This window comes from Heterodontus francisci, chromosome 32 (genome assembly GCF_036365525.1).
Source record: "Heterodontus francisci isolate sHetFra1 chromosome 32, sHetFra1.hap1, whole genome shotgun sequence".
In the NCBI taxonomy this organism is placed as follows: domain Eukaryota; kingdom Metazoa; phylum Chordata; class Chondrichthyes; order Heterodontiformes; family Heterodontidae; genus Heterodontus; species Heterodontus francisci.
This window is the reverse complement of record NC_090402.1, coordinates 22,899,440-22,917,594: the sequence shown is the minus strand read 5'-3', so window position 1 is coordinate 22,917,594 and position 18,155 is coordinate 22,899,440. Positions and strand designations below refer to the sequence as shown.

Sequence of the window (18,155 nt, the reverse complement as noted above, 5' to 3'; positions counted from 1 at the left end):
GGCAGGAACCTTCCAAAAATAACGAACAAGGCACAGAACTCTAATAAATGGAAATGTTGTAATTTTTTTTAAATCCTGAGATTTTCAAGTTTTTAATATGCAAAATACCAACAGGCAGAAATTAGATAATTTAATTCAGAACAGAAAGTTCAAATTGAAATTACTTTTGTATTTCAGCTTGAAAACCTCTACATTTTCAGAGTGTTTATGCTGTAGCTCCCTCTGATTGTCCAGCCTTTGTGGATAAAGGCATTGTGCCTTGTAGCATTAAGTTATTCAGATCAGAAGCACCCACACTGAGTCAGCTGTTTTGGCTTGTACAAAAGTTGGGACACTATATTTGACTTGTGTTGCTGGGCTCGGGAGGAGAAAGATTAACCACTCTTGATTGCTAACCATTGACCCTTGCTGTGAAGTTTGTTGGCAGTGGGTGAAAACAGAATCCGGCTCTCCATGGAAAATAGCCTGCCAAAACGCACTGTTGAGGCTTACACATGAGGGAGGTAAGGCGCTGGAGGGTGGCCACTGTCTCCAAAATGATATCCCTGCAAAAAGCAGGACCTTCCGAAGAGGGGTGAAAATGGAAAGTAAAACCATTTCAGCACGATTTCTTTTTATTAAAGAAATGAACCTTTTTGTTGATTTAGCTTCACCATCCTTGTTTGTGTAGATTTTCAGAATCTCACCGCAGCAGATGACAAAACTGCCTTAGTAGAAGAATTCCTGCAGTCGTTGTATGGAGCTATGGCACAAGATGTTATCTGGCAGAATGCCAGTGAAGAACAGCTCCAGGATGCACAGATGGCAATCGAACGTAGTGTTATGAACCGCATTTTTAAACTCGCCTTCTACCCCAATCAGGATGGTGATATTTTACGTGACCAGTAAGTAACAATAGATAATTGTGTGCACAATTTTGAAAATAAGAACACTTAAAAGTAGATATTTAATCATAGTACTTTTTAAGAAAAAGTTGCTGAATCCATCCCAAACGTGTCTGATAATCAGGTCGTGCTTCTTATTTGATTTTCTTCTGTGGTTAGCACAGCAATAAAATTGTTCAATAGAGAAAGAAAATAGTCTTTTAGTAGATGTTAAGACTATTCTTTTTAGTGATGCAGAGCCAAAAGTGTGTGTTTTGTATGCTGCCCCCTACTTTTTATTCATCACCATTGTAATTATGAGGCCGTGCAGTTTTGTTGATGCTTAGCCTATTTTTTGACTACATTTTGAAAGGCTAGTGTGTATGTAGCTGATATCAACTTGACTCTCGAAACAAAAAGCAAAGTACTGCAGGTGCTGGAATTGTGTTCAATTTAATATGAATGAAATTCAATGGAGTGCTTGTCGCAAAAAGAAGTATTAAGTCAGTGTTGCCACTCAAAAAAAGATGAACATTCCAAGTCCAGTGGAGTCTAAATACCATAAAGTGAAGAAATACTCGGTTCCAATGTGTATAATGGCCTGCTAGGACATGGATTTATGCAACAATTCAGTTCACGGGAAATGCCTAAGCTATGTGACATCCCTAAGAGAAAAAGATCTGAGGTTGAGTCAAACTGCAAAGTTGCCAAATCAAAAATTGAAAGCAAACGGAGATAATTGCAATGGGGAGAGAGGAAGCTGATATCACACATCTTTGGTGCCTTTGTACCATACAGCAAACAACTTTCACATTATTATTCATCTACATGAATATAATTACACTTCAAAGCAATTAATTGTATGTGAAGTGCTTTGAGATGTGATAGAACTTGCATTTACCTTGGCTGTTCTGTAATTGACAGTTGAGCTGAACTATTCTGGATTTTAGTACACCTTTAATATCTAAAGTTTATTATGTTTTTGTAATGTACTTGAGAGTTCAGAATTTCTTTAACTAAGAAGGTGACACATTTCTGCTGTGATCATTCTAATATGTACTGATGTAATTTCCTCTGACTTTTTGGGTTGAGAGTAGGTGTCATGCTGTTACCATTGCAAATAACTGGCAGGCTCCTGTGATCCATTGTATGATAAATGCTGAAATGTAAAGTCCAATTTATTTCATATAAATAGCCTATCCTATATATCTCAGTTGGTAATCTGCAGTAGCAGGTGACAGTATTCTGTCTTCTACATAGTCCTAGCCCTAAGCTCTAGAATTCCCTCCCCATGCCTCTTCGCCTCTTCAACTCCCTGTCCTCTTTTTAGGACCCTCTTTAAAACGCACCTCTTCGACTCTGTGTTTAATTCTCCCTGCTGATTTCTCCTATTTTGTTTGTGTGGTTTTTTTCTCTGATTGTTTCTGAGAAGCACCTTGAGATGCCTTCCATGTTAAAGGCACTATATAACTGCAAGTTGTTGTTTCAGCAACTTGAGTTACATTTTAACTGTTTTATCCTAGCATTTAGTCACAGTGTAACTTTTTTTTTCAGGCTTTTCTATGAGCATATTCAACGTCTGTGTAAAGTTGTCAGTGCAAATCACCGGGCACTTCAAATTCCAGAGGTAATAATACTAAATTTGCTTGTCATTACATGTTAGACAACTATGCAAAAGGGTTTTGAGAATAGTATTTTTAAATGCTGATCGGACATTGTGTTTTAAATCTGATTCTCATTTGCTGATATGAAGTCGGGACACATCTGAATTATGCACAGATACGTGTGTAACTAACATTTTCTCACTGGTGGAATCAAAATAGAACCTGGAAATGCAGACTGGTGGAATGGAGCATTTGTGCTCTGACTCAGTGCACCACAGTTTGGTATAATCTAATTACCCATGCAATAGTTCCCAATCTGATTTGGTATGTGCAAAGATTATTCAGTCCATGTGTCTGAGCAAATGACACAAGAGCCGCATAAGTCTATGCGCATTGGAGTAGTGCGTGGAGCAGGAAAATGTACGGTGGAAAATCGACCATTCTAGTAATGACCAAGATTCCTCTGTTACACAAGAACATAAGAAATAGGAGCAGAAATGACCTTGGAGCCCCTTGAGCCTGCTCCGCCATTCGATGTGATTGTGGCTGATCTGCCTCAACTCAACTTTCCTGCCCACTCCCCATATCCCTTGATTCCTTGAGAGAGCAAAAATCTTAACTATCTCAAAAAGCGTTTTGTTGGCTGGGTTTGTTAATGATGACCAAGCATAAGGGCCAATCCTAATGAGGTTTGGTAAAATCAGAGGTGTAAAAATTCAGTCAAAACTTTGGCTATATTTTTAGTTTTTAACAGATTATTTGCTAGTTCATTTATTTGTTTTTAAAAAAAAATTATCTTCATTGTGACGACTTCGAACCAATAGGTTGGGATAACTATGACAGTGAATATTTGCTGTCAATCCCTCTCAACAAAAACCCATAGGATGTGCATTTGTAATGGCGAGCAGTTAGCTCTTTCCTCTTCCGAAGAGGTTTTCTTAGAGTCAAAAATCCTCTTCCCCTTTTTTTACTCCCTGTTTGGCTCACTATTCTCAACTGAGTATGCCCTGCTCTCAAATCTCATCGGTTTCATTCTGATACCAACACTAGAAAGTGAGAGAAAGACAAGTCTCGGGTGAGGGTAATTTGGATCTTGGTCTCTGCTCATTTCTCTTCCCTTTTCCCCCTCTCCCTTCACATGACTGACACTGAAATTTTAACGTAGAACATAATAGAGCTAAATCCACATTGTAGCAGTTTCATTGCAGTATGTGATGCTCAAGTTAAGCCGTCTTGAATGATGGGTAGTTTTGAAAGTCCCAACTGGTTGACAGTTGAGAACTCTGGTACTACCAGGTCTGCTATTGCCTTTTCCATTATTGCCAATCATTCTTTTCTTGCTGATTTTCTCCATTTTCTTGCTCACCTGAAGGTGTTCCATCTTTGGTGTTCAGTTTCACACACAATTTAATAAATTCAAGTATCTCTCGCCATTGAGAGCTGACAGCCAAAAGCAGTTGAAGGTCTAGGACAGAACCGTCACGACTGTTCTTCTCTCAAAAAATGTCGTCCGCTACCTAATTCACTGAGACGTGACGCACATCTGTAGAGGAAAACGAGAATGTTATCGTTTATCGCAAGGGGAATTGAATACAAAAGTAGGGAGGTTATGCTTCAGCTACACAGGACATTGGTGAGACCACATCTGGAGTACTGTGTACAGTATTGGTCTCCTTTATTTAAGGAAGGATGTAAATGCATCGGAGGCAGTGCAGAGAAGGTTTACTAGACTAATACCTGGGATGGGCAGATTGTCTTATTAAGAAAGGTTGGACAGGCTAGGCTTGTATCCGCTGAAGTTTAGGAGAGTAAGAGGCGACTTGATTGAAACATACAAGATCCTGAGGGGTCTTAACGGGGTGGATGTGAAAAGGATGTTTCCCGTTGTGGGAGAATCCAGAACTAGGGGTCACTGTTTAAAAATAAGGGGTCGCCATTTAATACAGAGATGAGGAGAAAATTTTTTCTCAGAGGGTTGTGAGTCTCTTCCTCAAAAGGCAGTGGAAACAGAGCCTTTGAATATTTTTAAGGCAGAGGTAGATACATCCTTGATAAGCAAGGTTATCGGGGGTAGGTGGAAATGTGGAGTAAATCAGTTCAGCCATGAACCTATTGAATGGCGGAGCAGGCTTGAAGGGCCGAGAGGCCTACTCCTAATTTGTATGTTCGTATGAGTCCTGGCAGGCCTTACTGCCTCCAAAATGGAGTGTAGCATCCTGTGTTCTAGTTCACAAAGAACTAAAGCTCGTCCAGTGTGGTCTGATAATTTGAAATTCTTTTATGCAAACCTTTGGCGGCTAGCACTCTGGAGCTGCTGCAACACCTATGGAATTGAGTCTGCTGAGGTTATTTCTGTAACAGGCAATAATATGAGGCAGCTACTTTTGAAAATTCCTCTACACTACACAGATATATTTGTTTAAAAAGAATGAAAACTACTGTGACCTATTAATATTGTGTGTTCTCATTGTCTATATAAACAAGAAAATAATTTTTTCTAAGAAAAATAAGGTTTGTGGTAAGAATGTGGTATTGTGTATGTAACACTTTTTATGTCTTCATTTCAGGTGTATTTGAAAGAAGCTCCATGGCCATCTGCACAGTCAGAGGTTCGAACAATCAATGCATACAAGACCCCAAGAGATAAGGTTCAGTGTATCCTACGAATGTGCTCCACCATAATGAATTTGTTAAGCCTGGCCAATGAGGACTCAGTCCCTGGGGCAGATGACTTTGTTCCTGTTCTTGTGTTTGTCCTTATCAAGGTGAGCCATCAGATGAATATCAATTTTATACAGCAATGCATTTATAATACAGCAACTCCAAAATGCCACTGGTATTTTCAACTTACTGAAAGTTGCTCTTAACACATAAACCAAATTGCTTTGTAATTTACCATTTTATGTATTTAAATTATTTTCAGATAGTTATGTGTTTATTGTTTATTAAGATTGTCCTTGATCTGTTTGTTTTTAGTGAATGATAGGCAGCAGTCCTGTTAAGTTTTGTCTTGAAGTCTAACCCTGTAATTATTGGAATAGCAAATATGTCAAAACCTTTAACATTTTGACCACCTTTGGATTCTGACGGAAAAGGTGCTTTCTCTGTGCAAAAACATAGCTACTCAATCCTATGCAAATTTATATTTTGGGATAAGCATATCATCTGCCATCAGTAAGGTTATTGTTTTAATGGATTTTGAGGAAGAGTCGGTGTTAATTCCTGCGGGATTCTGCAGAACTAATGACAGCTTCTTTAGGCTAATTGGCACTGCTAGACAATGCAACGTGTCTGATAGAGATAATGTACTTCAGGTGATATAAAGCACCTTTTAATCTAATTGAAATGTTCTGAATGCTTTTTATATATTTATATTTCCCATGAAGCATAAATTAGGGAATCCGTATTGAATGAAAAGTAATATATTGTGTGACTCTCTTTCTCTCTCCTGATTTTCTATGCTTTTAATTCATCTCCTCTTTTGTACCTTTAGGCTAACCCACCCTGCCTGCTGTCCACTGTTCAGTACATCAATAATTTCTATGCCAGCCGGCTCGGTGGAGAGGAATCCTATTGGTGGATGCAGTTCACAGCAGCAGTTGAATTCATTAAAACCATTGATGATCGCAAGTGATGCAGAACACCACCTGCATGACAGACTGTTAGGAAAAGTGACAAGATTTACACCAACTGTTCGTGGGAGGGGATCTGAGGACTGAATCTTCTCTTGTATAATAGATGTACATAAAGTGTGGAGGCATTTTTAAAAAAAAATAGATTCAGTGGGTCTTTACCGAAATTAACAATCAGATTTACTAACAGGTCATTACATATTACTGTCATATAAAGTCAACAGGCTAGCAATGCAAAAAGGGTCCACACTTTTTCAGATATTTCAAGAAATTTGCCAGTGTACTGTAGGAAAATGATACATCTCCCCTATGTTAACCTGACCTGCATGATTTTTGAACTGGGGCCTCAAACAAGTGCAGTGGTGAATTTTTTCCCCCCTTTTGGTAAAAGAAAAATAAACAGCCAATTGTAGCTCATGTCTTTTTCACATAAAAGTAATTTTTGTTTGACTGAGAGTGCCCAGGCCAAACCTGGAGGGGAAACCTGTATGTGCTTTGCCTGAATGTAATTTACTGACAATGTACAACTTCTCAAAACCTGAGGTAAAGAATGCTCAGCTGCAGTTTATCATTTTATCTGAAAAGGTCACCTTCTCGCGTTGCTTCAATAAATTTTTGACCCTGCTATTATAATTTCCAAAGTTTGGACTTCTCTTAGGCCAGAGTATCATACCTGATGTTGCAGTCTTATTGGCATATGTTTGAATTAAGTGTTAGCATTTAACCAACCTGTTATTAAAATGGCAAAGGACTGTATTTGTTTTAGTTGCTGGGGTTATCTTTATAAATGTAATCCAGTTAATAGTGCTTTTCTGGAGGTGCTTTTAAAAGGATAGCTGTTTCACTTGGATTAAGAAGCAACAGAGTCTGTGTGCTGGTTCTCAAAATTTTCAGTTCTTAAACTGGGTCCCTTATGTGGCAGAATCATCGACCCAGAAAAAAGTGGATCTGAGATTTTGCTTTCAGAATGAGGGTTCCAGTTTTAGTTAGGGAAATGCAGAGAATTGATGCATGGATTCTACTCTCCCACCATCCAAGACAAAAGCAACTTAACAGTGAAATGTTGGATTCCCAATCAGAAAGTTGCAGTTGAATTTCAGCCTCGACTGCTATTTGCACTCCTTTGCCCTCAAGATTTTTTTCCCTGTGCTATCAGATGGGGTGTAAGGACCATCCATACCCCACAGAAGCACACCTCTCCAACTCCTGGACCACAGAGTTGCACTGATCTCCATGAAGAAGTTTGCAACCATGACCGTCTTGGCTAAAACAGGAAGTGAGATCTGAGAGATCTGAAAATGAGAGAGGAAGAACAGGAAAAAATAATTCAGATCACTTCAATACCTTACAGTAGCTGAGACTTTCAGTTGACAGCAGTGCCTTTGTCAACAGTGAGAGCTAAAATTTAACAGTCAACATGAATGGACAGCCATACATGACTCACTTTTACGACACCTTTATGGAACCATTTTTAATAAACATAATCAGAAGGCATTGGGACTTGGCTTTTCCAAGAACAATTTCCAGTTAAAAGTTCAAAACTGATGAGTCAGATGTCAATTGTTAGGATATATAAATGACAGAAGATATGAGGATTTAAATTATTCTATTTTATGTTATATATGGCTCACAAAAAGGTAGGATTAAATAATGGCAGCTCCAATAAGTTAAGTTTCATTATTAGACTGATTTGTTGTGTTTTTTCTTTATATTAAAAAGGGAGCATTATTCTGGCTGGAAGAATGGTAATTTTAATGTAAATTCACCTGTCCATATATTTTTTAGAAAATAAAGTAACTTGAGAGAAGGTGGTCTCCATTGTGCTGATCCAAAACCAGCCTAAAGTAAATCTGCCATCATATTGAGTCTGTAGGCCAACAAAGACCACCTTGGGTTGCTTATGAGTTTGTCTGTCTGCCAGCTGTTGTAGACTGGACTGGCATTTTTCCTGATTTTGGAACCAGCGACCTAGTCACATTACTTTTCTAATGCTGTTGAATTTTGGGTTTGACATCAAGGATCAGGAATGATGCTAATTCCTGCTGACCAAAATGGCAGCTCGCTAGAGGGGAACCTGTTGAATACATCATCTAAGTAGCAAATCTCTAAGGAACTTGGGTGAAGCTGCTTTATAATTCAGAATATCTCCTCCCAAGGAAGGAAGATGTGGGGAAAAAAAAGTACTTTCCCTCCAGCCCCAAGAGTGACAGTCTCCCATAACCATTGTTGCAATTCTTAAACTAGAAATTCTGGATTCCACAATGTTTCAAGTTAATTATATGAATTGAAAAAAATGCTTTGCAAAATGTATGAAAATGTTCTAACTGTATGTATAGTTGATGTGGGAATAGATATTTCATTGTGTCAGCCTGGAGTAAAGGACCTTATTCTGCCATACTGCAAAGCGCTGTTCTGATTATTCGACATTATAGTCTCAAAATGAATCTCTCTCCATATCAACACAACAAAGATTAATTTACCAAAATCTAAATTCCTATGAACATTTTAGAACCTATCTGCAATTAAAAGAAAGATCACTTAATGAATCTTATCATGCATCTGCACACTTCATTATGGCAGTTGATGTGTCTGAAGATTTGATGGTGAATATGGTGTACAGTGATAAAGCCATATACCTAGGTGATGAAAAAAATCTACCTGATTATAGCCATAACTTTTTAAAATTTGTTTTTACTTATTAAAAAAAAATAGCTTTCATCCAACCTTGCAGACAATAGGTGATCAGAGTTGTATTCCGTTCCAAAAGTAAGTTTTAACTTTATTTTTGTTCAGTGTAATTAAGTTTGAGTTTTAAGGTAGTTATTAAGTGTCTTGCTATTATGTATTAAGTAACACTATTAGAAGGATACATGATCAAATTATATATTATCTCTGGATACTGCTAATCTTGGATTATTCACTTGGGGGTCTGAATTCCATATGCTGGTGCAGTGCTCAGCCAGTGGGTGTTAGAAAACTGGAAAAAGTAAAATATATTACCTTTAGCTGTGGGGTATCAATGCAGTTAGCTTTATATGTAGCAGCGTGAGATATCTTATTTGATAACCTGAACAAAATTCAGTCATAAGTAATTTGCTGCAAAAATGCTTTACAGATGAACAACTTGAGACACAGATTTAGAAGGGAATTTTCTTTCAAAACTTAAGATCCTCTTGGCCTAGTCACTCTTATCTAGCCTCAGTGTCTCTCTCGTGTCACAGACCAGTCAGTGCCTTGCAGCTGCAGCACCTCTGCATTATTGCAGCACACGTCAGAATCATGCACTGTAGTGCTGTGATCCTTGTGGAGGTGGAGAGAATGTGTGGCTGAATGTGTGCTCATTTCTGCGCAAGACTAATTGTGTGTCTCTCTGATAATTGGCTGAATCAAGAATCTGTTCTGCAGTTGCATTTTTGAATAATTTTTAGTGTTGTAATGAAATTTATTAATGTTTGAGAAATATGGTTTTAAATTTTCCTTACCATAAAGAGTAAACTTTGGTTTACAGCAAAAAAACAATTCTAAATGTAAGCAATTTGAAGTTTCGGGATTGGGGTTTATTTATTTTATAATTAGACTTGTGAAAATTGAATTGTCAACTATTTATTTTTTGACATGCTTTCTTTGCAAACATTCATTCTACGCTCTTTTTTTTGTTTTGGATTTCGGGGTTTGGTCTGATATGTTAAAGCCTTTAGTACTTTTTTCCTTTGCAGCTTGTATTTGAGTATTATATCCCTAGAGACTTTGTTTTGACATATATGGAAGCTGCCACTTATATGTAACAGATTATTTGAACAAGGACACAAAACTTGCAACTAGTTTAATGACAAAAGATGTATACTGACATGCATATAGACCCAGAAAGCACATTAGTAAGGACCAAACAGCAGTGGCATACACCATCATATCAGAGATATCCTGATGCGTTACTGCAGTTAGCAGCTCAGAACATGGATGGGACTGTTATACTTAAATTAACCTAAGCTAACTTAATACTGTGTTCTGTTTGTTAACTGCATCACCTGTATTACTGCCTCTCTTTGGAACTGTTAGAGCCTTTACAAACTTAAGTTAATGAGCTTGCACAATCTTGCACACAGGAAAAATGTATACTATCTTTAATGAGATTAATGTAATATATCATTCTATGCTAATTAAAGGGAGCAGTTTATCCCATTGTTTGTGTCTGCTGGTGAATTTGGTTCTTATTACCATACTGGTGAATTGATTTTGATAATTCTCTTTGCGTGCAATATGGACGGACTTCAAATTGTACAGCACAGTAACATCACAGGTATGTATGTACTGTACATTGTTTAAAATGACTCAAATTGGCTTTAACTGCAAGTCAAACTAGATTTAAGCAAATGATTTAAGATTAAACTTCAGGTTGTGTGCAAACCTGTAAATGTGTAGGAACTTCAGACGTATGGTTTCAACTGTGTTGTACATTCTAACTTAACAGCAACAGTAGGAGCAGTAATGCAGTGGTGCTCAATCTAAATCAATGGAACAAATCTAGTTTACAGATAGGTTTGAACAACCCCAGAATAAAAGGTCTGCTGACATGGCATGTCAGGGGATTGCTGTTTTGATGTTGGTCACAATAATCCCGATGCACTTGAGTTCCTTATTTCAGCCAGACTGTGGAGGTGCTAACTGGAGTCAGGGTATTCCCCTAGAGAAAGAGAGGAAAAATCTGAATGAATGGTAACTCATGCTGTTGCTTTTGTCTACCACTTTGCAACAGTCTCAAGGTCAGAAAAGGCGAAGAACTGCTATCGGATGATTTGCTTTTCCTTTCATTGAGTATGGGGATACTTTCAGGAAAATTGGTTTGACTTGTTTACTGTTTATTCACAGCCAATTGTCATTTCTCACCAATTCTGTATTTGCATACTTTGTGCAGATAATATAGAGTACAGTAACGCTGTACATATTAAGATTTAAAAAAATGTCTCCCATTACCAACACATGTCTGTTCCAAGATTCCTAATCAACTTGTGAATGTGAAATTCTGTCTTTACTATTAATCTAGTCTTAACTGGACTCACCCAGTAAAGTATTGTAGTTGGCCTCAGTGTACTTGGGCTAAGTAGGGGTAAATGTAACATGGGGTCATGCTGCTGATTATTGTCCTTCTGGAAAGCAAGCGTGTTTTGATCTTCAAATAACTCTTTGTACAGTACCATAACTAGAAGTAACTTGGCATTGCTTAGGCCTGGGGGATGCTCATGTCTCTAGTTTATCTACCATTGTGTGTGTACACCTTTGGTTTTTCAGGTCCACCAGTGCAATAGAACATTCCCAAATTGAGGGCAGATGTGTGGCTTTCTCTTTCAATGGTCCACCTCTATGCTGGGGTCTAATTCCATGGAAGTGGCTATTTTCATGTAGAGTGGGGACTGGCCCATATTCTTCTCCACTGAAACACACCAGTTGTAGCTTTTGTGCCACCTGAGTGAAACCAGCTAGTTCCATTCAGATCAGAGAACAAAATGAAGGGCTCCCTGCTTTAATATAAAAACAAAATGCTGGAAATACAGGTCAGGCAGTATCTGTGGAGAGAGGAACAATTAACATTTCAGGTTGGTAACATTTCACCAGCAGTGGAAAATTTTAGACATGTAATAGTTTTTGAACAAATAGTTTCCTGCTCTGTAAGGCTTAACCAGCTGAACAAATTGGAGAAGCAGCCCATAACACTTGAGGCAAACACTGGGATGTGGATCAATCTATGCTTTTTCATCTGTTTGAGCACCTGTGGGCTACTATAAAAGTAACTGGATTCCTAAGCAAAATACGCACGGCTTTTCAGATCGTAAATATTCCAACTGAAGCCAATAGGACTCTTTGTTGATTTAGAGACCACAGTTGTATATAAGTTGCCTAATGAGGCCAAATGTTTTGGAAAAAATGTTTCCATCAGTTTAAACAAAATACTGATTCCAATGGCATTCAAGCAGCCGCAAATGTTTATTTTAAATACCATTTTAAACTTAAAGAATTTTCTGAAATGCTGCTTTTCTTGAATAAATTTGCAATGTAGGATTGTTACCACAAGATGGCAGACTTAACTTACTTACAGAGTTTATTCTTTGGTCTCATGGTCACTTTGAGTTCACTTTATTAACCAACTTTTGAAATTCCTGGCTTGCTGTGTTTATGGGGTGGGGTGGAATCTGCACCAAGTTGGTGACATTCCAAGTATCTTCCTGCTTTTCTGGGTGGGCAGCTTGCTCTAGATCAAGATTAAACATTTTTAGAACCAGTTGTGCATTTTGTTATACAGTCTGAAAATCGATTGATGGGCTTCCTGTAGTTTTTGAAGTAAATTTTGAATGGGACAGGGTTAAACTGACCTCATAATGTAAGTGGTGAGATACAAAGATGCATGTAAGGAAAAGCTAGATAAACATGAAGGAAAAAGGAATCAAAAGTTATGCAAATAGGTGAGATGAAGACTGGTGAGAAGAGGCTCACGTGAAGCATAAACAATGGCATGGACCTGTTGGGGCAAATGGCCAGTTTCTGTGCTGTATGTTGTATGTAATTCTGTGTAAGAATAAGTTTCATTTCCCCCCCCCCCCCCCCCCCCCGGTCAAGGGAGGAAATCTATAGACAAAAGAACCCCTACCTATTCATACACCTCAACAACAACTACTTGTATGATGCTTTGGAGAGAACGAGGGCACAATTCAGAAAGGTGGCCAACAGCTTGTTCAAGATTAAAGGTATTCAGAATTCTTTTTAAAGTTAAAAGGAATAGTGGTTTGAAGGGGGCATTCCAGTGAGAAGGGTCAAGGGGTCTGCCGCTGATGGGGAGAGAACAACTGTGGGGTGTAGGAGGAAATATAAGACTGGGGTGGTTACACTAATGGGGGTGAGGCAATGCAGAGATTTGAAAATGAAAATGGTAAATTTAATGTATTGAAGAGGGGGGAGCACAGAGGGCCAGTGCTTGTGGGAGATTGGTGAGCTGGGCAGTGTTGTACATGATCAGGTATCTGACTTGGATAAATTGAAGATTATGGAAGGCAACAAGGATGACCTGGGAGAATGGAGTCTAAGAATTGTAAGGGTTCTACTGGAGGATGATGCAAAGTTTGAAATAAGTGGTCTTAACGATGGATATGACAGGGTCTGTCTTTAGGCTGATCAGGCTGCTAAGGTGTGGCACTGGTCAGGTTCAGCTTGAACAAGTGGTAAGTGGAAGCAGTGGCAAGGGAGTCAAGTTTGACGGGCCAAAAGCAATAGCTTCAATCTTCCCTATTTTCAATTGGAGGAAGTATTGACTGGATGATTGTTCCACAGTACGTGACTCATCATAGCTGGTTCATGCATGGAATTGATATAGATATATATTTTCACAAGAGAGGGACAATACAGATATTGCAATGAGGCAGGAGTGTGCAATATTAGATGAAATTAATGTAGTGAAAGAGGAAGTATTTTGGGGGTTAACATTTTTGAAATTGGATAAATCCCCAGACCTAGACGAAATGTATCCTTGGCTGTTGAGGGAAGCAAGAGGAGAAATAGCAAAGGCTCTGATTATTTCCCAATCCCCTCTGGCGACAGGTGTCATGCCAGAAGACTGGAGGACAGCTAACATTGTACCATTGTTTAAAAAGAGAGAAAGGGATAGACTGAGTAATTACAGACCAGCCTAACTTCACTGGTGGGAAAATTAGAAAAAATTCTGAGGTACAGGATAAATCTTCACTTAGAAAAACATGTATTAAAGACAGCATAGTTTTGTTCAGGGAGGTCATGTCTGACTAGCATTGAATTTTTAAAAGATGGTCAATGAGCCTAGTGCATTTGATGTAGTCTATGGATTTTAGCAAGGCCCAGTGGCAGACTGGTCGTGTAAGTTAAACTCCATGGGATCCAAGGTAAAGTGGCAAGTTGGATCAAAAACTGGCTTAGAGGCAGGGAGCAAAGTGTAATGACTGATGGGTGTTTTTGTGACTGGAAGGCTTTTTCCAGTGGTTTCCACAAGGCTCAGTATTAGGTCCCTTGCTTTTTGTGGTATAGATCAATGATTTGAATTTGAATGTAGGGGATATGATTAAGAAGCTTGCAAATGATACAAAAATTGGCCATATGGTTGATGAAGAAAGCTGTAGACTGTAGGAAGATGTCAGTGGACTGGTCAGATGGGCAGAACTGGCAAATGGAGTTCAATCTGGAAAAGTGAAGTAATGCATTTGGGGAAGGCTAACAAGGCAAGGAATACAGAATAAATGGTAGAATACTGAAGTGTAGAGGAACAGAGGAACCTTAGAGTGCATGTCCACAGTTCCCTGAAGCTGGCTGGACAGGTAGTTAAGCTGGTTGAAAAGGAATATGGGACGCTTGCCTTTATTAGTTGAGGCATAGAATTCAAGAGTTGGGAGGTTATGCTGGATCTGTATAAAACACAAGTTAGGCCACATCTGGTGTAGTGCATGTGGTTTCAGTCACTGCACTATAGGAAAGATATGATTGCACTACAGAGGGTACAGAGAAGCTTTACTATTTGCCTGAACTGGAGAATTTTAGTTATGAGGAAAGATTGGGTTGGCTTGGGTTTTCTTTGGGACAGAGGAGGCTGAGGAGAGACCTAATTGAAGTGTATAAAATTATGAGGGGTCTACATAGAGTGGATAGGAAGGCCCTATTCCCCTTGGTTGAGGGGTCTATAACCAGAAGGCATATCTTTAGGATAAGAGCTAGGAGTTATAGTAGGAATATGAGGGGAAATATTTGCACCCAGAGGGTGGTGGGGATCTGGAACTCACTGCCTGAAAGGCTGGTAGAGGCAGAAACCCTCATAACATTTAAAAAGTACATGGATAGTGTTGTAACCTACCAGGCTATGGACCAACAGCTGGGTTAGGCTGGGTGGCTTCTTCTTGGTGGCATGCACACAGTGCTGAATGACCTCCTTTCTATGCTGTAAATTTCTATGACAACAGCTTGACAGCCTTCCTGTGGGGAATGGTTTCTGTTGCAGAATCTTAAAGGGGAAAATAAAATATTAACTTTACACTTTGCTCAACCATATGTGCTATATGTTCTGCATGCTCTATAAATGCAAATAAAAATCAGTTTAAATTTTCATTTATGCTCATATTGGTTCGAAAGGCTTTTAAAAAAAAAATAACCATCAAATATTCCCCTTGTAGAATCACTAGCTACCCTGTTAAACACAGGAAAGTATGGGACTGGTATAAATGCACATCAGTCTTTCCTGTGGAGTTGAAGTATCTTCGCATCTTTGGGCACGCAATTTAGTGGTACAGCTAAGGAGTATGATATTTTGAGAATTGGCAAACCTTGGTCTTCAAATCCTATAGCCAAATTAGGTAGTAAGTTACTGAAATTTGCATATTATTTACATTTGAGTTTATTGCTTTCCTATGGGATTGGGGCGGCACAGTGGCGCAGTGGTTAGCACCGCAGCCTCACAGCTCCAGGGACCCGGGTTCGATTCTGGATACTGCCTGTGCGGAGTTTGCAAGTTCTCCCTGTGACCGTGTGGGTTTTCGCCAGGTGCTCCGGTTTCCTCCCACAGCCAAAGACTTGCAGGTCATAGATAAATTGGCCATTATAAATTGCCCCTAGTGTAGGTAGGGAATATGGGATTATTGTAGGGTTAGTATAAATGGGTGGTCGGCACAGACTCGGTGGGCCGAAGGGCCTGTTTCAGTGCTGTATCTCTAAATGAAATAAATAAAAAAATAAAGTAAATCTGTCCCAAACTGGTGAAATGATATGGCTGCCAGAATAAGTGAGAACCCATATGCAAATGGAGTGCTCATCTCTAGAGCAAAAAAGTCAAACATTCGCAGCTGAGGGCAGCCTGGCACTCAGATCTGCATGCCTCGAGTGGATGAGTTTAATCAGTTCTCTGCTGGGTCACCACCCAGCAACCAGGCGTTTCACTCCATGGGGCAGCAAAGAGAAAACGGTAATTTGTTCGGATTCCTATATGAATCGCCGCTATTGATCAGAGAAATGCATAAATTAGAAGTCATAGAGCAGTTCAAATTACGCTGGTTGAAGAAGGACTTAACATAGCATGCAAGTGAGGGACAGAGAAGAAAAATAAATGGAAATCAATTAAATACCCAGCAACGAATACAGTTTTCTTGTTTGCAAGTGGATCAGGTTGACTACCTATTACTCTCGAGGGGAGACAATATGAACACATTCATAAGACAACAAGCTCTGTAAAAGCCTGTAAGATGTTGCCTTTAAACTATTGTTACAACCGACCACTCAACTCAAAGCCCCCAATTAAAGTATGCGTTTCTGATTGTGGTGTGAGAAACGCACCATTGATTCAGTCCCATCCCTCCACAGACCACCTAACCTATCGTTTTAAACTTTCCAAATTAAAGAAAGACCCAGCCACTTTGTACCATCTATTAACCCTCCGAATGAGGCTAACCAAACCGGTGTCTTTAGGTCAACAAATTAACTGTTTAATTGGAAAAACTAAATTCTTAAACATTACTAAGATATAAACAACATTTAAAATAGAAAAATTAGTGTCCTTGCATATTTACCCTCCTGCTGAAGTGGATTCTTCCAATGTGTAACAGTCTAAGGTTGTTTGAAGTCCTCGCAGCAGTCCAATGGGAGAAAAAAAGGTTCTTCAACAGGAGAACAATCCGTAGTCTAGTTCAGCAGTTGAATTGATACGCTTTTCCAGCGATAAATTTCGGCAATTACAGTTCAGTAGTTAAAAGAATTGGTTATTTTCTTTTAAGAAATTAATCAGGCTTGACATCAGAATTCTGAGAGTATAATAAATAGAGTTTAAATAAAACAAGAGAGAGCTCTCATTTCCTTCAATATATGCTGGCTGATGGTCTGTGTCTGTCTCTGTTAACTGTGTCTCAAAAGCCAGTTTTTCAACTAGTTTCAAATGTCAATCGGCAACAATGTATCTTGAGTGGCTGTATCCCGTGGCAACAAGAATGCATTCTTTGACTCGGTCTCTGGAGCTTGTTGCCTTAAAGCAGTACTGCTCCTTTTCCAGCCTTAAAGGCACACCTCATTCTTCCCGGGGGAAAAAAAACTACAGGATCATAACACTATGCAGTGTCTTTAGTTTTTTGCCCCCTACAGTTGGCATCAAAAAAATTGTGGTGTTACAGCTGCCTTAAAATCTTTAGCAGTGTCCACTCTTTGTACCCTAAACTGAAATATAAATCAATTATTTTTTGCTTTCTTGTACACTTGTGCTCCAGAATCACTTTTCTCTACACAACTTAAACTTTATGGTTTATAGTGCTCAATAATCAGGCAGTCCTTACAAAATCCACAATCCTGATTTAACCTCTAGCTTGCGTATGTACCTACTTATTAGAATCATAGAATAGTTACAGCACAGAAGGAGGTCGTTCACCCTGTCGTGTCCATGCCAGCGCTCTGCATGACCAACTCACTTACTCCCACTCCCCTGCCTTTTCCCCATAGCCCTGCAATTTTTTTCTCTTATAATTATCAAATTCCCATTTGAAAGCCACAATTAAATCTGCCTCCATCACGCTCTCAAGATAGTGCATTCCAGATCCTAACCACTCTCAAAGTTTTTCCTCATGTTGCCGTTGCTTCTTTTACTAATTGCTGAGGGAGAAAGGGAATGGGTGACCAAAAGGCAGAGAAAGAGCAGGAAGGCAGCGCAGGTGTCCCCTGCAGTCATCTCCCTCCAAAACAGGTATACCGTTTTGGATACTGTTGAGGGAGATGGCTCACCAGGGGAAGGCAGCAGTAGCCAGGTTCATGGCACCGTGGCTGGCTCTGCTGTTCAGAAGGGCGGCAAAAAGAGTGGAAGGGCTATAGTCATAGGCGATTCGATTGTAAGGGGAGTAGATAGGCGGTTCTGTGGTCGAAAACGAGACTCCCGAATGGTATGTTGCCTCCCAGGTGCACGGGTCAGGGATGTCTCAGATCGGCTGCAGAACATTCTGAAGGGGGAGGGTGAACAGCCAGTTGTTGTTGTGCACATAGGCACCAATGATATAGGTAAAAAACGGGATGAGGTCCTACAAGCA

General features: G+C 39.3%; 1 protein-coding gene across 11 annotated transcripts in view; it reads left to right on the top strand.

The window, feature by feature from the left end:
- The window catches only part of gapvd1 (GTPase activating protein and VPS9 domains 1), a 141,315-nt gene extending 131,037 nt beyond the window's left edge, over positions 1 to 10,278 (top strand). For all 11 annotated transcript variants that reach the window (XM_068012469.1, XM_068012465.1, XM_068012475.1 and 8 more), the window contains 4 exons: positions 671 to 884; positions 2,418 to 2,490; positions 5,035 to 5,232; positions 5,961 to 10,278. In XM_068012469.1, coding sequence (XP_067868570.1) covers positions 671 to 884; positions 2,418 to 2,490; positions 5,035 to 5,232; positions 5,961 to 6,101 — 626 coding nt within the window. In that variant the 3' untranslated portion in view covers positions 6,102 to 10,278. The remainder of the gene's footprint in view (positions 1 to 670; positions 885 to 2,417; positions 2,491 to 5,034; positions 5,233 to 5,960) is intronic.
- Positions 10,279 to 18,155: the final 7,877 nt, after the last annotated feature.